At 47.2% G+C, this 19,817-nt stretch overlaps 1 protein-coding gene and 1 long non-coding RNA gene across 2 annotated transcripts in view; one reads left to right on the top strand and one right to left on the bottom strand.

Moving 5' to 3' along the window:
- On the bottom strand, positions 1–3,569 carry DLX2 (distal-less homeobox 2). Its single transcript, XM_003133477.4, has 3 exons — positions 2,822–3,569; positions 2,142–2,326; positions 1–1,626 (listed from the first exon to the last, which is right to left on the bottom strand). Exons 1-3 carry the CDS (start codon positions 3,216–3,218, stop codon positions 1,222–1,224), a joined length of 987 nt encoding a protein of 328 aa, XP_003133525.1. The 5' UTR covers positions 3,219–3,569; the 3' UTR covers positions 1–1,221.
- LOC110257106 overlaps positions 7,348–19,817 on the top strand; it is a 32,407-nt gene continuing 19,937 nt past the window's right edge. Inside the window, exon 1 of the long non-coding RNA XR_002339337.1 lies at positions 7,348–8,329. This is a non-coding gene — a long non-coding RNA (uncharacterized LOC110257106). The remainder of the gene's footprint in view (positions 8,330–19,817) is intronic.

Genomic DNA, 19,817 nt, shown 5'->3' on the forward strand with positions numbered 1-19,817 from the left:
CCGAAAAGATGTAAAATGTCACTCTTGGCTGACCTAGTTCCCTGCCTGGGCAGCGGCTCGAGCCTCCAGGTCGTGACACCAAGGAAAAAGGGCACGCATCCAATGAAAACAATAATTTATTTAAATAATCTCTTCATATTGTAAAATCAACATTAAGAGCATGTTGTTTTCATAATAAATAACCCCAAAATACCTTTCATTTCAAGAACAAAGACTTTAGGATAAGATAAAACAAATCCAAATCAGTAGCTTAGTTAAACTGAGAAAATTTTTCAAAGGGAAAAATAAAACGGAGGGGTTGCTGAGGTCACTGCTAAACCGCAGTTTTCACAAGTGGGGATTTACAAAAAAGCCTGAAAAGATGGGTGTTTTTTATACAAATAAATCAGTGGGAAAATCTGCTCAGACACCTTTATTTACAAACGCTATGTCGAAGTCCAGGTTAATACTCCTGAATAAGTTTAAAAAAGATAATTTAAACACATTTTTTTGCAGTGTCCACATATTAAAAAATCATTTTTTCCCCGACATCAAAATGAGGTCATCCGCAAAGGCACCTAAACTTTTAAAAAAATAAAAATAAAAAAACTCCACCGGTGAAGGATGAGGAGAAAGTTAAGGAAGCGTTCCTGGGAGAAGACCTAAGGCGGGGGAGGGACGGGGGCTCCAAGGACTGGAAACCATAGGGCAGAAAAAAAGCGGCGGGCCGCCCAGGTCAAGGGGGCGTGGGGGGGGGCAGGGCGGGCTGGCAGGAGCCGGGAGGTCAATAACCCTAGAGGACAGGAGCTGAGCCCGGGGGCGGGCGAGGAGAAAGGAGCCTCAGAGGGCCCGGGCAGCCTCGCGGGCGGGGGAGGTGTCCCTCTCTGGGACTCAGCTCGCGGCCCGCGGCGAAAAAGGCGCCGGACTGCCTCGCCGGGCGGGGAGTGGAGGGGGGCGGGGAGGCAAGTCTGAGGCGGGGCTCAGGTTGGAAAGGCAGCCGTGACAGGCAGCCTTCGCCACGCGGATGCCAGGTTTCTCCTAGAGGAGCCCATGGGGGCGAGAAGACGCCTTCCAGCCCCTGGTTGCGCAGTGGCCCCGCCAGGGAGCAGGGTCTGGGGTCGGCCTGCCCGGGCTGCCACCGCCGGCATCATCAGGCCAGCCGGAGGGACCCTCTGGCTCTGGGGGCGAGCTTTGAGAATAACTGGTCTCTGCTCTCTCAGTCTCTGGCGCGGTCTCTGGGGGTTAGAAAATCGTCCCCGCGCTCACGGGGGCGCCCCCGCCGCCGTGGTGATGGTGGTGGTGGTGATGCGGCTGCGGGGTCTGCGTCGGGTGCAGCAGCGGCGCCGCGGCCTGCAGGTGCGTGGCGGAGCTCGAGGCCTGGTGGTACCACGGGTAGTTGCCCAGGAAAGCCGAGGCCGCGCTGCTCGGGCTGGAGCCGGAGCTACCCGCGCCGCTGCCACCGCTGCCCGGGCCGCCGCCGCCTCCCATCCGCTGCGGCGCACCGAAGTCCCAGGAGGCGGGTGCCGAGGCCGGTGGCGAAGCACAAGGTGGCGAGGCGCTGGCCCCCGGGTGCTGCTCCGAAGGGATCTCACCGCTCTTCCACATCTTCTTGAACTTGGATCGGCGATTCTGGAACCAGATTTTGACCTTTGTGGAAAAGGGACCTGAGCATTAGTGGGAGAACTTCGGCCTAGGGCAGGGGTGGGGAGAAGGCGTAGGAAGACGGCCGGTGAGAGGGGCCACCGTAGGCAGGTAAGCCGATCACGTGCCGTCGTCTCGGAGGCTCTGTTGGTTCCTACTCCAAAAAAACAAAACAAAACAAAACAACCCGAGACGGCTGATGTGTGTGCCCTGAGGGGGTGGTGACAGCGGGAGAGGGTCAGTAGAGCCAATTGTTTTACCCGCTTAATCAGTAGTGCGCTGGAAGACAGCTTGGTGCGAGATTTCTGCCCACCCTCGTTCTTTCCTTTTCTCACACGAAGTGGCCCCCTGGGGGATTTCAGCTTCCGGTGTAGAAGTTTAGGCCGCCCAAGGCACGCACGGCCTCGAAATCCTTAAAATCACTTCTAAAAATATTTTAAAGACACAGTCTTGAACCCGCCTGCTTCTCGGCCATCCCCGGCCAGCGCCCTCCTCGTGCCTCCCAGGCCGCGAGCCCTCACCTGAGTCTGGGTGAGGCCCAGAGACGCCGCCAGCTCGGCTCGCTCGGGCAGTGCCAGGTATTGAGTCTTTTGGAAACGCCGCTGAAGAGCTGCCAGCTGGAAACTGGAGTAGATGGTTCGAGGTTTCCGGACTTTCTTTGGCTTCCCGTTTACTATCCGGATTTCAGGCTCGAGGTCCTCTTTCTCTGCAGTGAAGCGGAATCATGAGAACCGCGCGATCAGGGGAGCCCAGGAGTTCCCGCCCGCCAGGAGGGGAGCGTGGAACCTGGCCTAAGCTGGGAGGCGGGTTCTTGGGGACGCTCTGCGGCGCTCAGGCACAACTTCGCCATGGGCGGACCCATGCCGCCACCAAACCAGGGAGCTAGCTCCTCCAGGGAAGGGAGGACGGGAGCAAAAGCGGGAGAAAAGAGCAGCAGGTGGTAAGGAAATGAGGTTACCGAGGCATGCACAGTGCACCCATTCGGCCGCCGAGGCGACCTGGTCCCACAAACTGAGTACCGAGGGACATACCCAGTGATCCTCGGCCGACTGGAAGTTGAGGAGGTAAAGGGCGAGGGGCGAGCGGGGAGCCGGCAGAGTGAAAGGCGAGGGCTCCGGATGGACCCCTGCCCCAATCATTTTTATCCCACCCATCCCAGTAACCAGACCGACTTTGCACCCTAGATGTCAACCACGCATACCAGGTTCGTTGTTGGCCGGGGACGAACTGGTCCCGTAGGGCGCGTAGGAGGTGTAGGCGGCGGTGTAGCCCAGGTCGTAGCCACTCTTGGCTGAATAAGGGACGTTGTTGAGGCCGCTGGCGTGGTACTGGTAGGAACCCATGTGCGCGTAGGGTGAGCCCCCACCGCCGCCTCCGCCGCCCGCTGGGTGTTGCTGGTTGGTGTAATAGCTGCTGTCGGTAGCTGTGGACACCGGGAGGGTGGGCGACTCCTGGGGCTTGTGGAGGCTGCTGCCGTTGCTGCCGCCGGGGCCAGCGCCGCCGCCGCTCGGGGGCTGCTGGTGCTGGTGGTACGTGCTGGAGGCCGTGATCTGGGTCGAGTGCATATCAGCCACCAGACTGTCAAAGACTCCAGTCATCCTGGCCCGGGACGGGAAAGAGCCGGGGTGGCGGGCGCGAGGGGGGTAGTGAGGCGCCTCCTCCGTCTCTCGCAGTCCCCTCCAGCAGCCAATGTAATTACAGTGGGGGAGGGGGGAGGAAAACAAGAAATGTAGCAATGGTCTAGGCAACTCCTCCTCCGGGGGAGGCGATCACCGTGCACTGCTCTGGACAGCTGCCGCGGGCCGCATCCTCTCTCCGCCTCTCGGGCCGCTCGGTCCTTTGCCCCGCGCGGGCTCGGGCAGGGGGCGGGCAGTGGAGGGGGCAGGGGTGGCGGGGCCTGGCCAGGGCTCCGGGAGGTGGGAGCAGGTGAGCTGCCGGGAGCTGCTTTACGATTGTCTGCGGGGCGGGCTCCTGCAGGGTGGGCATTTAACACTCGTCACGTGAGCTCAGGCGACGTCACCTAGCAACAGCCAATCGAAAGCGCCGGGCCGCGAATCTAAGGGCGCCCAGGAACACCCGACGGGGGGGGGGCAGTGTCACTGTGCGGGCGCTGCTGCTGCCTTGGTCTTGGGTGCAGACTGGCGGCTGCTGAATATGACTTACTGGGCGAGGAGTGGAGTGGGGGCGGTGGGGAGTCAGGGTGGCCAGCTTCAGGAGGTCATAAGGCGTGAAGATGGAGACCGGCATTTCGCCTCAGAGGAAGAGGAAATTGGGGTCTCCCATTCCATTCTGCGTACAAGTGCCAACCAATTCCAGTGATTCGTACCTTCATGTCCGAGGTCAGCTTTCCAACATTAATTAAAGGAAAGCAGTGTCGAAAGCCCAGCCAGCTCTAGCTCCGCTTTTCCTCAAAGGGTCTGGTGTTTACTATTTTCAGCCACTCTGCACTCCAGCCAATTGATTTGATTTAAATTATCCATAAACTACGGATAATACCTGCTTCCTAACCGACCCACAGAGATATTAGGACAATTAATTCGATACTATTTAAACTATTTTCCTTGTCGTTTGAGAGAAAAGCTATATAAATTCAAAGGTTGCTCTTATTATTAAGGTTATTGCTAATGATATATTTGAAACCGTTTTCCCTTGTACTTTTCTGACATGCAGAGACTCAGAGTAATTACGTGTATCTGGTGGCTAATTGACAACTGATAAAACGATCCTGAGGATTTCCTCTATAGGAAAGCTAGACTAAACTGACCAGATGGCCTTCAAAGTACATTCTAACTTTATAATTCCACGTTTTTACGAAAAAGGAAATGGGATAATTTTTCAGTGAGAGAGTCATCTCGATGCTACAAAACTTGGTACGTTTACAGAAACAAATAGAAAAGTTTTATCTCTCGCACTTAACCCTGTTTTTACAATTTTTTCACTTTAGGACCATGTTTTGCCCTATCATCGCAATTTCCTCTTTTAAGTCTCAAGTGTCGACCTCCTCTCTATCTCTATTACCTGGTGATTGGGAATCATGGCCCAGAGTGGAAGAACTCTCGACTTTACTGAACTCCGCAGTTCCTGCCTTGTGGCGCCACCTGGTGGAGGTGTTTGTGGTTGCGGCGGGACCAGTAGACGGTTTAATCACGCCTAGGCGCCAGTCTTTGAAACACCCCAAAAGAACAAAATAGTAATTAAAAGCCACAAAATTGTGCTAGTGCGCACCATCTGAAGCACCCCTTTCTAAAGACATAACATTTTGCTGAAAGAACTTGTTACAACAACTGCCTAATGGAAAACAAGTTGATACTTTGAAAAATATCATCTTTGGTTTTCTTCCCCAGAAAAAGCAAGTGTGTAATTAAAACTCCAGCATCCACACAGAACACTCTCTGCAGAATAGTGAGGTGGTAATCCACCTTCAAATCTTCCAGATTTAGTTCTTAGTCTTCCTTTTGGTTTCAAAATGCCCCTGGATGAAGAGGGCTGAGCTAGATAGAAAGCTTTGGGAGATGGGGCTCACCGCCATGGGACATATAGCCTGCTGCTTTGTGGGCTCCAGTCACAAAGTTAACCTCTTGATATTTAATCAGGATTGCCTTTTGGTGTCTTGACACCAAATTCCAAGTTTTTCTGTCACCACAGTGGTAGCTGTTTTGACCTGAGTTTGAAACTTGTTTTCCCCGTGAAAGTGAAATATAAAAGATCTAATTTCTGTAGTCTTGCCTTCTCTCTTTCCTCTGTTCCTCTCTTCCCACCCCAGACATGTCTTCCAGATCTATTCATGGTGGCAAGTGTGTTGTTTTATTATCTATGACAACCTGCATTAATAGCCTAAAGTCCAGGTCAGCGGAGATCTGGAAAATAGCCCCTTCCTTGAAGGAACTATGACCCCAGGCCCCCATTAACTGGACAGCAAGGAACTGTGTGCATGTGGGAGAAAAGACCAGAGGCAATGAACAAAGAGAGAGAGAGGCAGAATTTACAACTGCACTTGAAGAATCAAGAAAAGACTTGAGACATTAATTCTGATAATCTGGACACAAATCTGGGTTTGCCTAAATTATCTGATCATTGCATCACACTATTCACATGACTTCTTCACTTTGGTCTAAAGTCAGGGAGACAGCAGTAGAGAATCTACACTCTTGTCTGCAGTTCAGAGCAGTTATGCTTCTCTCCACAGTGATCAGAGAGGGGTTTAGCGGGGCTCAGACAGCGTTTGGGGGAATGGAGATGGATCCCTGCAGCCAAAATTCCTGTTCGGCCTCAGGGCACTCTCCTTTTCTGCTCTGCTTTCGGGTTTTCTCTCTCTGCCTGGGCTGGCTTGCTTATTATTTGTTTATTTAACACTGAAGGGACCCGAAGGAGGATGGGAGAAGAGGGAGGGGCTCAGTGTCTCTGCTCTAATCATATATGATCTAACACTATCGCTGAGACCTTTCCACTTTGGATCCCATGCCCACCAGGTTGTCTGGAAGGCACTTTGGTCAAAGAGTCTCACCATCGCCTGCCTCCCTTGGGAACCTTGTGAGAACCCTTGCAGGCAAGGACGGAATTATTGTTCCCATTGTAAAGATGGACACTGAGGCTCCAGGGTAGAAATGACTTCCTTTGAGTTAGGTACCCTTCCTATCTCTGTTGATATAGTGCAAACCACAAGGTATTTACTGCAAGCCTTGGTTGAACAGCTGCCAGTCTCCTGCAGACAGCAAGCAAGTCTGGAGAACAGGTCTGCTGTGTCTTCCTTTCAGGCCCCTGCCATCCGGGAGACTTTCTTTGGCTCCACGGAGAGAGCCTGTGCTGGACTGTTGGAGCCCCCCACCTCACAGAAAGCCGCCTGGGGAGGGGGTACGGTGGGAGAGAAGATGCCCCCTGCCAGCAGGGAGCGTAGGCTGAGGGCCAGAGTGCCATTTGTGCACAGTGGGGACAGGCTCATTCTCACTCCCCTACCCTATTCAGGGTCACACACGCTGCTGCTAGACTGCCCCACTCTGCACTCTGTCGTCCAGGGTCCCAGGTACACAGGTTTCTGGGCCATGGGTCCGAGTGGCATTCTTTCGTGTTTTCGTCCCCTGCGCTTTTGAACTTTTGGGGGCTTGGTCCTAGAAATCACAGACGTTGGAGAGGGTAGGGGTTTGGTTTATGGGAGTCTCCCGTCTCCACCTTTCCAGGACCAGGCCAGCTGTGCTCTCATCCCTTCTTCACTGGCCATTGCATCTTCTTGGGTATAATCCAAGCCCAATCCTTTCACGTTGCTAGAGTCTTTTTTTTTTTTTTTTTTTTTTCCCACCTGTGGCATATGGAGGTTCCCAGGCTTGGGGTCCGATCAGAGCTGTAGCCGATGGCCTACACCACAGCCACAGCAACGCAGGATCTGAGCCGCATCTGCGACCTACACCACAGCTCACCACATTGCCAGATCCTTAACCCACTGAGCCAGACCAGGGATCGAACCCACAACCTCATGGTTCCTAGTCGGATTCGTTTCCAGATTCGTTTCTGCTGCTCCAGGACAGGAAGTCCGAGTTGCTAGAGTCCTTAACCTGGTTTTCCCCACCAGCCCCTAACGAGGCCTTGAGGAACTCATGCTGTGGACAGGTCCTCCCAGCCCCTCTGCCCCATAGGCAGACAGGATCCCTGACTATGGGGTCAGTGTTCTTGAAGTCTACTCTTTTTTTTTTTTTCCCTTTCTTGCACAGACTCAAGGAAAAGACCTAATGGAAACACATCCACTGGAAGGGAAAAAACCCTCCAGAAAACTCTTCCAGGACTGGGAGTCGGGCCCAGGGTTCGTGCAGAGAGTAAATGGCCTTTGGGTCCTCTGCCCTCTGCTGCCCTGCAGCTGCCAGTGTATCCTCACCTCTCTTTTTGCCTTCAGCTCAGAGACTGTCTGGGATGTCTGCACCTTGGTGTTCCCTCCCCCACCTTCCTCATGAGCTTGAGGGTCTCAGTCAGGCAGTCTCGCCCACCTTGCCAGATACTGTGTCAGGTGCTGGGAGTTTCTGTCCTCCAGGACCTTACAGTGTCGGGGGAAAAGCTGATATACTGAGATAACCAATCGTGATGGCCAGATTTTATTTTCATTTTTAAACTGATTACAATTAAATTATAATCAATTTTAGTTGGTTTACATTGTTGTGATAATGGCCAGCATTCATTTTTTGAGCGTTCCTTGAACACCAGGAGTTCTGCCGAGCACTGACCCCCCGGGAACCATCCTACGTGATGGGTACACAGTTATCCACATTGAGAAAACCAAGGCTTAGAGAAACTGAATGTTTTGCTTAAGGACACGCAGCAGCGTCAGGACTTGAACGCAGGTCCGGGCCACAGAGGCAAAGCCGCTGGTGCTTGAGGATGCGCCGGAAGGCCGCGACCCACCCACCTCTCCTGGGCCAGGGGCTCGGACGCAGCAGGACCGCTAGGAAGGGGCGCTGACGGCCCCGAATTCGAGCTTCGAGGGCGCCTTGCAGCCCCAGGATCGGCCTGGGAGGAGCGGTTTCCGCGGGAGACTAGCGAGCTGCCCGCGCAGGCACAGCCCAGAGGGGCTCGGCGGACCGGAAGATCCAGCAACAGACTCGAGGGGCGCTGTTGTAGCGGGAGGGAGGCGGGCGCGCCTCTCCCCGGTCACACGCGCACCTCAGCGCCGCGCCGGGGTTCTGTTCCCCGTGAGTTCCTGCCGAGGTTGCCACCGCTCCCTGCTCTAGTGAGTAAACCCAAGGGCTTGGCGACAGCGAGCGGACCCTCGGCGTTTACAGCCCGGGAAGGTCGTGGCGCTGGGTGGTCAGTTCACCTTGTTCCCAGAACCTTGAGAGATCATTTCCCCAATACCTTCTGGGTCTTCCTGACCCAAGCCAGGCCCATTTTGCTTTATTGCCTATTCAGCGGCCAAAGCAAAGAAAGCAAAAGCGAGTTTTCCTGACCCGTGAGGGCGCCCAGACCGGGGTGAAGGGTCCCCCGGGCTCTGAGGTGCTGCCGGGGCCTCACCATCCCTCGGAGCTCAGGCGGGGCGGACAAGCGTCTGTGAACTAGAGGGATGCCTCCTGCTTCTGCGGCTTCAGATCTCAGAGTCGGGTCAAGTTGGCCGTGAACGCTGGTGGAGTAAGTTTCCCCGCACCCCCAGCTCAGAACACTGGCACCTTCGCTTTGCACTGTGGAGCTGCACCCACGTGGTGTGATAGGAAGTGTGCAAACAAAAGGCTCAAAGTTTATGCCCAGAACCTGAAAGAAAACAATCTTTGACACCCCGCCGGGCACACACCAGGGAACTTAGGGAGGGCGAGCTCAGCTGCGCCCACTGAGTGGAGGGAGCGCTGCGTGCAGGGCCAGGTTGGGAGAGCTGTTTTCATTCTAGAACCTTCTGTGTGCCCAGCATTGGCTGACTGCTGCTTGTCAGATTAAAAGGATGACACCTCTCATAAGAGGGGCGGAGGTGAACTTCTGTGCTGGCCACCCAAACTCAGTGGTCACCTCCTGTAGCTCACGGTGCTGCTTTGTCTGTTACAGCATACTTTCTGGAATTTTCAGAGTCAGGTTTGCCTTCTGCCTTCCAGGTCTTAGACTCAAGTCAGGTGCGTTTCACTTTCTTGATTATTTAATGGTTAAAGCACCCCCCCACCCCCGCCCTGTCTTTCCCCCTTCCTTCAACCCTTTCCCAGCACCAAATGGGAAAAGAACTTGGAAGGAATGTTTGAAACTCAGAGTATCCTGTCAGGTACCACGGATTCCTTTCTCTCCACCCCTACTCCTTTCTCAAGACACGCTAAAGAGTGCCACTTGCTGTGGATGCAAAGAGGATTTGCTGACACCTGGGCTTGGGAGCCAGACTTTGCTGGGTTGAATCACTGCTCACTGTGTGGCCTTGGGAAAAGCCTTATTTTTCTGTGCTTCATTGTTTGCATCTGTGGAATGCGAGTAAAAGTACTACCTTCCAGGGGCGAGGGACAAAATAGGTGAAGAGGATTAAGAGGTATGAACTACTAGGTATAAAATAAGTCACAAGGTTGTAATGTACAGCACAGGGAATAGAGCCAAATTTTATAACTTTATGTGGAGTATAATCTATAAAAACGTGGAATCACTATGTTGTACACCTGAAACTAATGTAGTATTTTAGGCTAGCTATACTTAAATAAAAAACAAAAACAAGCAAACAAACAAAAACTAATATCTTCCTCCTGGGATTATTGCCTGGGAACATATCATCACATGATTTCTTGACTGCTGCCCTGTTTATCTGGAGAACAGGGCATTCTCTGACCTAGACTCTGCAGGTTCTAGGAGGCCAAGGAGAGGGTGTGGCCCTACTTTCTTCTCCAGTGCGGAATCAAGCCTTCTCTTGGTGGGGAGCTGAGGGCAGAAGAGGCCTGCCGCCTGCCTTTTGCTAACTTCAGTGGACCAGAGCAGGCTTCAAATATGAGCATCAGCCTCTTAGGTGGCAGTGCAAGGCCCAGGTATGTTAGGAGGAGGTCAGGCGCTGGGATTCGGGCAGTGCAGGGCTGCCTGCTGTGTTGGATTTAGGAAAGGCTCTTAGGCTGCTCCTAACCCATGTGGCATGGCACTACTCTCATTCAGTCTCCTGGGCAGAATCCCACTGTGTGGAGCCTTAGGTAGTTTCCCCGTGCGGAATACGCAGGTCTTTCCGCACCTCTCTGAAACTGGAGAGAGGGGAATAGGGAGGAGCCCTGCAAATTATTCATAGGAAAGTGATTGTCATTATGGAAACATTGTTTAAAAAATTACAAAGTGATTGCAGAGAATCAGATAGTATTAGAAATATATTGGAGTGGTTAAATGTATAGACACTGTGCTCAATTCCTAATTTGGCCATTTGTTAGCTGTGTGACCCTGGGAAAATTACTTAATTTCTCTGTGCCTCAATGTAATGTTTAATTAGAATAAAATTTCAGGAGTTCTCATCATGGCACAGAAGAAATGAATCCGACTAGGAACCATGAGGTTGCGGGTTCGATCCCTGGCCTCGCTCAGTGGGTTGAGGATCTGGTGTTGCCGTGAGCTGTGGTGTAGGTTGAAGATGAGGCTCGGATCTGGCATTGCCGTGGCTGTGGTGTAGGCCGGCAGCTGTAGCTCTGATGCAACTCGTAGCCTGGGAACCTCCATATGCCATGAGTGCGGCCCTAAAAAGAAAAAAAAAAAAAGAACAAAATTTCATTATTTGGATTAGTACAGGATGATTGTGGAATAGATCAAGTGCTGTCTCCCAGCATCTATGTGATCTTTTAGGGGAGCACAACTAGACCGCCATTTCCTAGCAGTCCTTGCAGTTAGGTTAATGATGTGATTCAATTCTAGGCACTAGGATTTCCTGTCGTGGTGCAGTGGGAATGAATCTGACTAGGAGTCATGAGGTTGTGGGTTTGATCCCTGGCCTTGCTCAGTGGGTTAAGGATCCAGCATTGCTGTGAGCTGTGGTGTAGATCAAAGATGAGGCTCGGATCTGGTGTTGCTGTGGCTCTGGTGTAGACTGGCAGCAACAGCTCCAATTAGACACCTAGCCTGGGAACTTCCATGTGCCTCAGGTGCAGCCCTAAAAAGACCAAAAAAAAAAAAAAAAAAAAAAGTCTAGCTAGGCACTGAAAGGAACAGAATGGGAGTCATGTGTGCCACCCCTAGGATGGGACGCTTAAGACAGTTGAGTCTCCTCCCTGTTCTTCCACTGGCTGGAATCAGAGTTATATGACCCCTCAGGGAATCACCCAGGGGAATCACTCCTAAAGGAATCTTCAACACTTGCCTTGAGTGGGTACCTGACCAAGAAATATACTTCTCATATTTTAAGCTGCTGACTTCTGGGATTTAAAATAAAATACATAGCATCTTAGCAACTATAATATGACTTGGAGTCAGAGTGTGATGACTTTGTCAGTAAATTACACGAAAAAAAAAAAATCCAGAACATCTTTTGTCTGTGAAAACCAGAGATTGAGTTGGGAGCCAAGTGTCGAACTCAAGCCATTTGATTCCTAGGTGCATTTAGTCCAGAAATTGAAATAGCATAGCTAGTTGTTCTCATTAGGAGCATAAGTCTTTTTTTTTTTTTTGCTATTTCTTGGGCCGCTCCCGCGGCATATGGAGGTTCCCAGGCTAGGGGTCGAATCGGAGCTGTAGCCACCGGCCTACGCCAGAGCCACAGCAACATGGGATCCGAGCCGCGTCTGCAACCTACACCACAGCTTACGGCAACGCCGGATCGTTAACCCACTGAGCAAGGGCAGGGACCGAACCCGCAACCTCATGGTTCCTAGTCGGATTCGTTAACCACTGTGCCACGATGGGAACTCCAGGAGCATAAGTCTTAAGATGATCATTAGTGAGGTTTTGACAGGTCCAAGCCAAAATCATATGGATTTCTTTTTAAAGGTGACATGTTGCAGAGGTTTTGTCACCCTGCTACCTGTGGCCTTTCCCTTCATGTCATTGTCATTCTTGCCTTGAGCACATGCTTATTACCCTTAGGAGTTGTCATGAGGTGATAAGCCACTTCTCACCACAGTCTTTTTTGGATCCACAGTACTAAGCTAATGTGATGAGCCAAGGCAAAGACATACAAGGGCAAGAAGTACTGATAGTGAAATAACTTAAAACAGGAATCTTTCCACTAAAAGAGTCCAAATGGCTTTCCTTTGAGGAGAGTATAGAAACTTAGGTGGAAGGATTTTGACATGTCATTTTGGACAATTTCAAGACTTTATTTTTGCTTGTTTTCCTGTCCTCAGCAGTGTTCTACTTGCTTGTGTAATATAACTTTATAGGAGTCTGAAAGGGACTTTCGAAGACCTGGGAGGTCAGCTGAGTGAGAAGAGTGTACACGATGGGGCTGGAAAGGTAGGCTGAAGCTGGGTCACGTAGGACCTAGTAGGTATTTGGTCTAAGAACCGATGGAAAAAATCTGAAGGTTCAGAACATTTGAAAAATTAAACACCTTACTTTGATCATTATAGATTCTCTATGCAGTTGTAAGAAATAATGAAGAGACGTCTTTTGTACTTTCTACTCAGTTTTCCAATGGCAGCGTCTTACAAAGTCACAGTGTAAAATGCGCCCAGGAGGTTGACATTGGTGTAGTCAGGATGCAGAACGTTTTCATCACCATTTTGCCCTTTTAAAGCCACATCCACTTCCATCCTTCCCCCACCTGCTCCTTGACCCCAGCAATGACTAATCTCTTCTCCATTCCCGTAATTTTTGTCATTTCGATACTGTTATATAAATGGAGTCACATGGTATGAAACTTCTTGGATTTGGCTTTTTTTTTTTTTTTGCTCAGCATAATTCTCTAGAGATTCATCCAGATTGCTGTGTGTATCAAGTCTATCTTCTTTTATTGTTTAGTACTAGTCCATGGTATGTATGTACCACAGTTTAGCCATTTAACCATTTGCCCCCTGAAGGACACCAGAGTTTTCAGATTTTGGTTATTATGAGTGAAGCTGCTATGAGTACTTCTGCATATGTTTTTGTGTTAACACAAGTCCCTTTGTTTCTCAGGATTACTATTGATGGGTCATACGGTAGTTATATGTTTAGTTTTTATTTCTATTTTTTTATTTTTTGTAAGCAGCAATTTTTATTTTTTAAATTTTTTTATTACTCAAATGAATTTATCATACCTGTAGTTGTATAATGATCATCACAATCCAGTTTCACAGGATTTCCATCCCACAACCCAAGCACATCTCCCCACCCCCCAAACTGTCTCCTCTGGAGACCATAAGTTTTTCAATGTCTGCAAAGAAGTTAGTCTGTCCTTTTTTCAGACTCCACATGTCAGTGAAAGCATTTGATGTTGGTGTCTCATTGTATGGCTGACTTCACTCAGCATGATAATTTCTAGGTCCATCCATGTTGCTAAAAATGCTGGTATTTCATTCCTTTTAATGGCTGAGTAATATTCCATTGTGTATATATACCACATCTTCTGGATCCACTCCTCTGTCAATGGCCATTTAGGTTGTTTCCATGTCTTGGCTATTGAAAAGAGTGCTGCAATGAACATCGGAGTACATGTGTTTTGCAAGTCATGGTTTTCTCTGGATAGATGCCTAGGGGTGGGATTGCTGGGTCAAATGGTAGTTCTATTTGTAGTTTTCTGAGGACTCTCCATGCTGTTTTCCACAGGGGTTGCACCAATGTACAATCCCACCAACAGTGTACTAGGGTTCCTTTTTCTCCACCCCCTCTCCAGCACTTCTTGTTTGTAGACTTTTTGATGATGGCCATTCTGGCTGGTGTAAGGTGGTACCTCATTGTGGTTTTGATTTGCATTTCTCTAATGATGAGTGATGTTGAACATCTTTTCATGTGTTTTTTGGTCATCCGTATGTCTTTGGAGAACTGTCTGTTTAGATCTTCTGCCCATTTTTTGATGGGGTTGTTTGTTGTTTTGGTATGGAGCTGCCAGAAGGTGTTTATAAATTTTGGAGATGAATCCCTTGTCGGTTGACTCAGTTGCAAAGATGTTCTCCCATTCTGTGGGTTGTCTTTTTGTTTTGTTTAGGGTTTCCTTTGCTGTGCAGAAACTTTGAAGTTTGATTAGGTCCCATTGGTTTATTTTTGTTTTTACTGTCATTCCTCTCAGAGGTGGGTCTGAGAAGATGTTGCTGTCGTTTATGTTGGAGAGTGTTTGGCCTATGTTTTCCTCTAAGAGTTTTATAGTGTCTGGTCTTAGATCTAGGTCTTTAATCCATTTGGAGTTTATTTTTGTGTCTGGTGTTAGGGAGTGTTCTAATTTCATTCTTTTCCATGTGGCTGTCCAGTTTTCCCAGCACCACTTACTGAACAAGCTGTCCTTTCTCCATTGTATATTCTTGCCTCCTTTGTCATAGATGAGTTGGCTGTAGGTATGTGGGTTTAATTATGGGCTTTCTATCCTGTTCCACTGATCTATATTTCTGTCTTTGTGCCAGTACCATACGGTTTTGATGATTGTTGCTTCGTAGTATCGTCTGAAGTCAGGGAGCCTGATTCCTCCAGCTCCATTTTTCTTTTTTATGATGTCTTTGGCTATTCTTATATGTTCAGTTTTTAAAGTAACTGTTATGAGCTGAATTCTATCTCTCCTCCCCCCGCCATTTATATGTTGCAGTCCTAACCCCTAGTACCTGATAATGTGAATATATTTGGAGATAGAGTATTTAAAATGGTAATTAAGTTAAAATAAGGGAATCGAGATGGGCCCTAATCCAATCCAGTATGACTGTGTCCTTATAAAAAGAAGCAATTAGGACACAGACACACACAGAGACGAAAGACCATGTGAAGACACGGGGAGATGATGGCCCTCAGAAGAAACGACTCCTGTGATGGAGATATTAGCTAAAGCAATGGTGGTAATCATTTTACAATATTCAAGTATATCAAACCAACACATTGAGTGCCTTAAACTTACATGATGTCATATGTCAAATATATCTCAATAAACTTGGGGAAGAAAGAAGCAACCCATCCCACTGACACCTTGATCTCAGACTCTAGCCTCTGGAACTGTAAGAAAATAAATACTTGTTTAAGCCACCCAGTCTGTGGTACTTGTGATGGCAGCCCTTGCAAATTAATACACTGCCAAGTTGTTTACCAGAGTGGCCTTACTATTTCATTTTCTCACCAGCAATGTGTGACTCCATTCTCTCCATATCCTCACCGGTGTTTGGTGTTGCCGTTATTTATTTGTTTTTTTCTCTTTTCAGCTGCCCCAAGGCATATGGAGTTCCCTGGCCAGGCATCAGATCCAAGCCACTGTCTCCACCTAAGCCGCCAATACAGGAACACAGGATCCTCAACTGACTGTGCAGCGCCAGGCATTAATCCCGAGCCCTGGGGCTCCCAAGACACCACTGATCCCATTGAACCACAGCAGGAACTCTGCCATTATTATTATTATTATTATTTGTCTTTTTAGGACCATACCTGCGGCATGTGGAGGTTCCCAGGCTAGGGGTTGAATTGGAGGTGTAGCTGCTGGCCTACGCCATAGCCACAGCAACGCAGGATCTGAACTGCATCTGTGACATCCAGCTCACGGCAACGCTGGATCCTTAACCCACTAAGCAAGGCCAGGGATAGAACCCATGTCCTCATGGATACTAGTCAGGTTTGTTAACCATTGAGTCAGGATGGAAACTCTGGAAACTCTGCCATTATTTTTTTATTTTAGCCATTCTGATAGGTGTGAGGTGGTATCTCATTGCGGTTTTGTTTAATTAATTTATTGGCCACACCCATGTCATATAGAAGTTCCTGGGCGAGGGATCAAACCTACACCACAGCAGTGACAACACCAGCTCCTTAACTGCTAGGCTACCAGGGAACTCCTTCTTGTGGTTTTAATTTCCATTCCTCTAAGAGTTGATAATGCTAGGCATCTTTTCATTTGCTTATATGCTTATGTATATCTTTTTTGATGAAATCTCTTCATGTTTTTTGCTCTTAAGATGTGCCCAATTGGATTGTTTACATTTTTACTACTGAGTTTTGAGAGTTGTTTATGTATTGCAGTCTTTGTTGGATATGTTATTTGCAAATATTTTCTCCCACCTTGTAACTTGTCTTATCATCCTCTTAAAAGGCTCTGTTGGAGAGATTTTCTTTTCTTTTCTTTCTTTCATTTTTATTTTTAATTAAAAATTTTTTTTTGCTTTTTGCATTTTAGGGCCACACCCGTGACGTATGGAGGTTCCCAGGATAGGGGTCAAATCGGAGCTACAGCTGCCAACCTATACCACAGCCACAGCAATGCAGGATCTGAGCCACGTCTGCAACCTACACCACAGCTCACGGCAATGCCAGATCCTTAACCCACTGAGCAAGGCCAGGGATCGAACCTGCAACCTCATGGTTCCTAGTCAGATTCGTTTCTGCTGTACCACAATGGGAACTCCCTCTTTCTTTCATTTTTAAATAATACTTTATTGTCTGAAGAATGGACTGTAGAAGGGGCAGGAATGGATGTGGGGAGAACGATTAAGTGTTTTTTTTTGTTTTTTTTTTTTTCCCTGTTGTTTAGGTGCTATGTAATTGTGGCTTCAACTAGGTAGAGAGAGGAAAAAAAAAAAAAAACGTTGAGAAGTGAGTGAAGTGAATTCTGGAAATATTTAGAAATTAGAATGAATAGAATTTGATGAATGAAAAGAAGAGGAGACATCAAGGTTGACTTCTCGGTCTTTTACCTGAAGAACTGGGTGGATGGTATTGCTCTTTATCAAGACAGAGGATATGGGAGGAGGTCCGACTTGGGGAAAACACTATGAGTTTAGTTTTTTAAAAGTTTTATTGGATTATAGTTCTGCTCATTTAAAAAAATTGGAATGTATTTAGCATATAACATTGTATAACATTAAGGTGTACGACATGTTGATTTGATACATTATATATTGTAAATAATTCCATTGCAATGATAGTTAGCATTGTTATCACATCACATAATTATCAGTTCTGAGTTTAGTTTTAGACAGACTGAATTTGAGGTATATCTATCAGTTAGCTATTGCTGTGTTAAAACTCAGTAGCTTCAAAAATAAGCACTTATTATTGTTTATAAGTCTTTGGGGTCAGCTAATTGGGGCCAGGCTCAGCTGATCTTGCCTAAGCTTGCTCATGTGTCCATGGTGGGCTGAGTGGTCAGTTGGAAGCCAGCTTGTTTGGAATGGCCTGACTCACATGGCTGGCAGTTGGTTGGCTGGCAGCTGGGGCAACAAGGGTGACTCGGCCAGGTATCTCTCATCATCTAGCAGACTGTGTTGTTCACGTGGCATTTGCAGGGTTCTGAGAAAGAGGAAACATGCATGACGTCTCTTGAGATCTAAGCTTAGACTTTTTGCACTGTCACGTCCCCTGCATTCTATTGCCCAAAGCAAATCAGAAGGCCAGCCCAGAATCAAAGGGGAAGTAGACTTAGGATGACCAACTCATCTTGGTTTTCTCAATGTTTTCCTGGTTTAAGCCCTTTAAGTCCTATGTCCCAGTCCTGAGGCGATTTGGATGGCTGGTCACTCTAAGCAGATTCCATCTCTTTGTGGGAAGAGCTATAGAGTTATACTGCAAGAGCATAGTTATAGGCAGGGATGAAGAATTAGGACTTTTTTTTTTTTTTTTTTTTGCATTGTCTACTATAATTCCTATGAGGTTTCTGAGCAGAGGTGTCAGGTAACATTGGACTTTTATAAGCGAGGTCTGGTCTGGAGATAAATTTGGGGTGTGTGTGTGTGTGTGTGTGTGTGTGTGTGTGTGTGTGATTATCTGATATTTATTGAGCAGTTGAATGACAGATACCATAAAGCTACTTAGTTTTAATCCTCACAAATTACTAAAAAAAAAATAAATGTTTCCATTTTGCAAATGGAAATAGGAGCTTAAAGTATTGTTTCTTGAGATAAAAGGAAAGCAAGATAAAAGGAAATTGATGGTTAGGAATGGAGATAGCAAATCTACTAAAAGTCCCCAAATACAGCAATTTGAGGCTAATTAGCATAGAGGGGATATCTTGACATACATTGATTAGGTTCTAATGGACCTGGTAAATTATTAATATTTAGAATAATGAGGCTTGAGTAATCTAGAAAAGTTTGAAATATAATCAACATGCATTTCTACTTTAATTTCATTATGGTTAGAGAACATACTTTGTCAGATTGTGTAATCTTTTGAAATGTAATGGAGACTTGTTTTATGGCCCATATAGGGTCTGTTTCAGTGACTGTAATACATGTTCTTGAAAACAATGTGTATTCTGCAGCCGTTGGGTATAATATTCTAAAATGTCAATTAAGTCAAGGTGGTTGATAGTATTGAGAATTTCTGTTTTCACTGGGTTTTTAAAAAATTTGTTTCCTTTTAGCGGTTGCCAAGAGAGGGGTATTAAAATCTTCAATGATGGTTTCCTCTTTAATTCTACCAACTTTGTCTTTCTGTATCTTGAAATTTTATTATTAGGCAAATGCATATTTATGATTTATGTCTTCCTGATTAGATATGTTATAATCATGAAATGTCCCACTGTTTCCCTGGTAATACTGCATCTTTTTTTTAAATGATTTTTATTTTTTCCATTATAGTTGGTTTACAGTGTTCTGTCAATTTTCTACTGTACAGCAGAGTGATCCAGTCACACATACATATATATACGTTATTTTTCTCACATTATCCTCCAAGATGCTCCATCACAAGTGACTAGATATAGTTTCCTGTGCTATACAGCAGGATATCGTTGCTTATCCACTCCAAATGCAATAGTTTTCATCTACTAACCCCAAACTCCCAGTCCATCTCCCTCCCTCCCCCCCCCCTCGGCAACCACAAGTCTGTTCTCCAAATTCATGATTTTCTTTTCTGTGGAAATGTGTATTCGTGCCGTATATAAGATTCCAGATATAAGTGATATCATATGGTATTTGTCTTTCTCTTTCTGACTTCACTTAGTATGAGTCTCTAGTTCCATCCATGTTGCTGCAAATGGCGTTATTTTGTTCTTTTTATGGCTGAATAGTATTCCATTGTGTGTATATACCACATCCTCTTAATCCTAATACTGCATCTTTAAGACTACTTTATTTAATAATACTATGGCTAATCCACATTTTTTAAAATGCTTACTGCTTGCAGGTTTTAAAAAGACATCTTTTCAACTTACCCGTCTTTATATTTAAAGTGCCATTTTATGGAGTTCCCATCATGGCTCAGTGGTTAATGAACCCGACTAGTATCCATGAAGACACAGGTTCAATCCCTGGCATCGCTCATCTGGTTAATGATCCGGCATTGCTGTGAGCTGTGGTGTAGGTTGCAGAAGTGGCTCAGACCCCACGTTGCTTTGGCTGTGGGGTAGGCTGGCAGCTACAGCTCCAATTCATCCCCTAGCCTGAGAACCTCCATATGCCATGGGTGCAGCCCTAAAAAGACAAGAAAAAAAAAAGTGCCATATTAGTGAGAGTCTAACCAAGGGATGGAAACTACATAGTAATTTGAATCAGAAAAGTTTAATATGAAGAATTGAGTAAAAGAGGGAATTGGAATAATAAGGGATTGCTTAGCAAAAAGCAAAAAGAATTCTCAAGAATATAATAAGAGCAGATATAAGTAGCAGCCACCATTTCTAAGGCTGAGAAAGGGTGCCCAAGGAAGAGTCTCTCCCTCCCCTCCCTCTTGCCAAAGCTAAGGCAAAACTTCACCTTGTTGGAAAC

Source organism: Sus scrofa, chromosome 15 (assembly GCF_000003025.6).
Source record: "Sus scrofa isolate TJ Tabasco breed Duroc chromosome 15, Sscrofa11.1, whole genome shotgun sequence".
Lineage (NCBI taxonomy): Eukaryota > Metazoa > Chordata > Mammalia > Artiodactyla > Suidae > Sus > Sus scrofa.

Bases quoted from the DNA above. Each gene is read 5' to 3' on its own strand.
- DLX2 (XM_003133477.4), bottom strand. From the start codon at position 3,218: ATGACTGGAGTCTTTGACAGTCTGGTGGCTGATATGCACTCGACCCAG. The intron at 2,327-2,821 runs GTATGCGTGGTT...GCTTCACTGCAG, and splicing joins CCCGGCCAACAACGAACCTG to AGAAAGAGGACCTCGAGCCT. The intron at 1,627-2,141 runs GTGAGGGCTCGC...TTTTCCACAAAG, and splicing joins TGGGCCTCACCCAGACTCAG to GTCAAAATCTGGTTCCAGAA.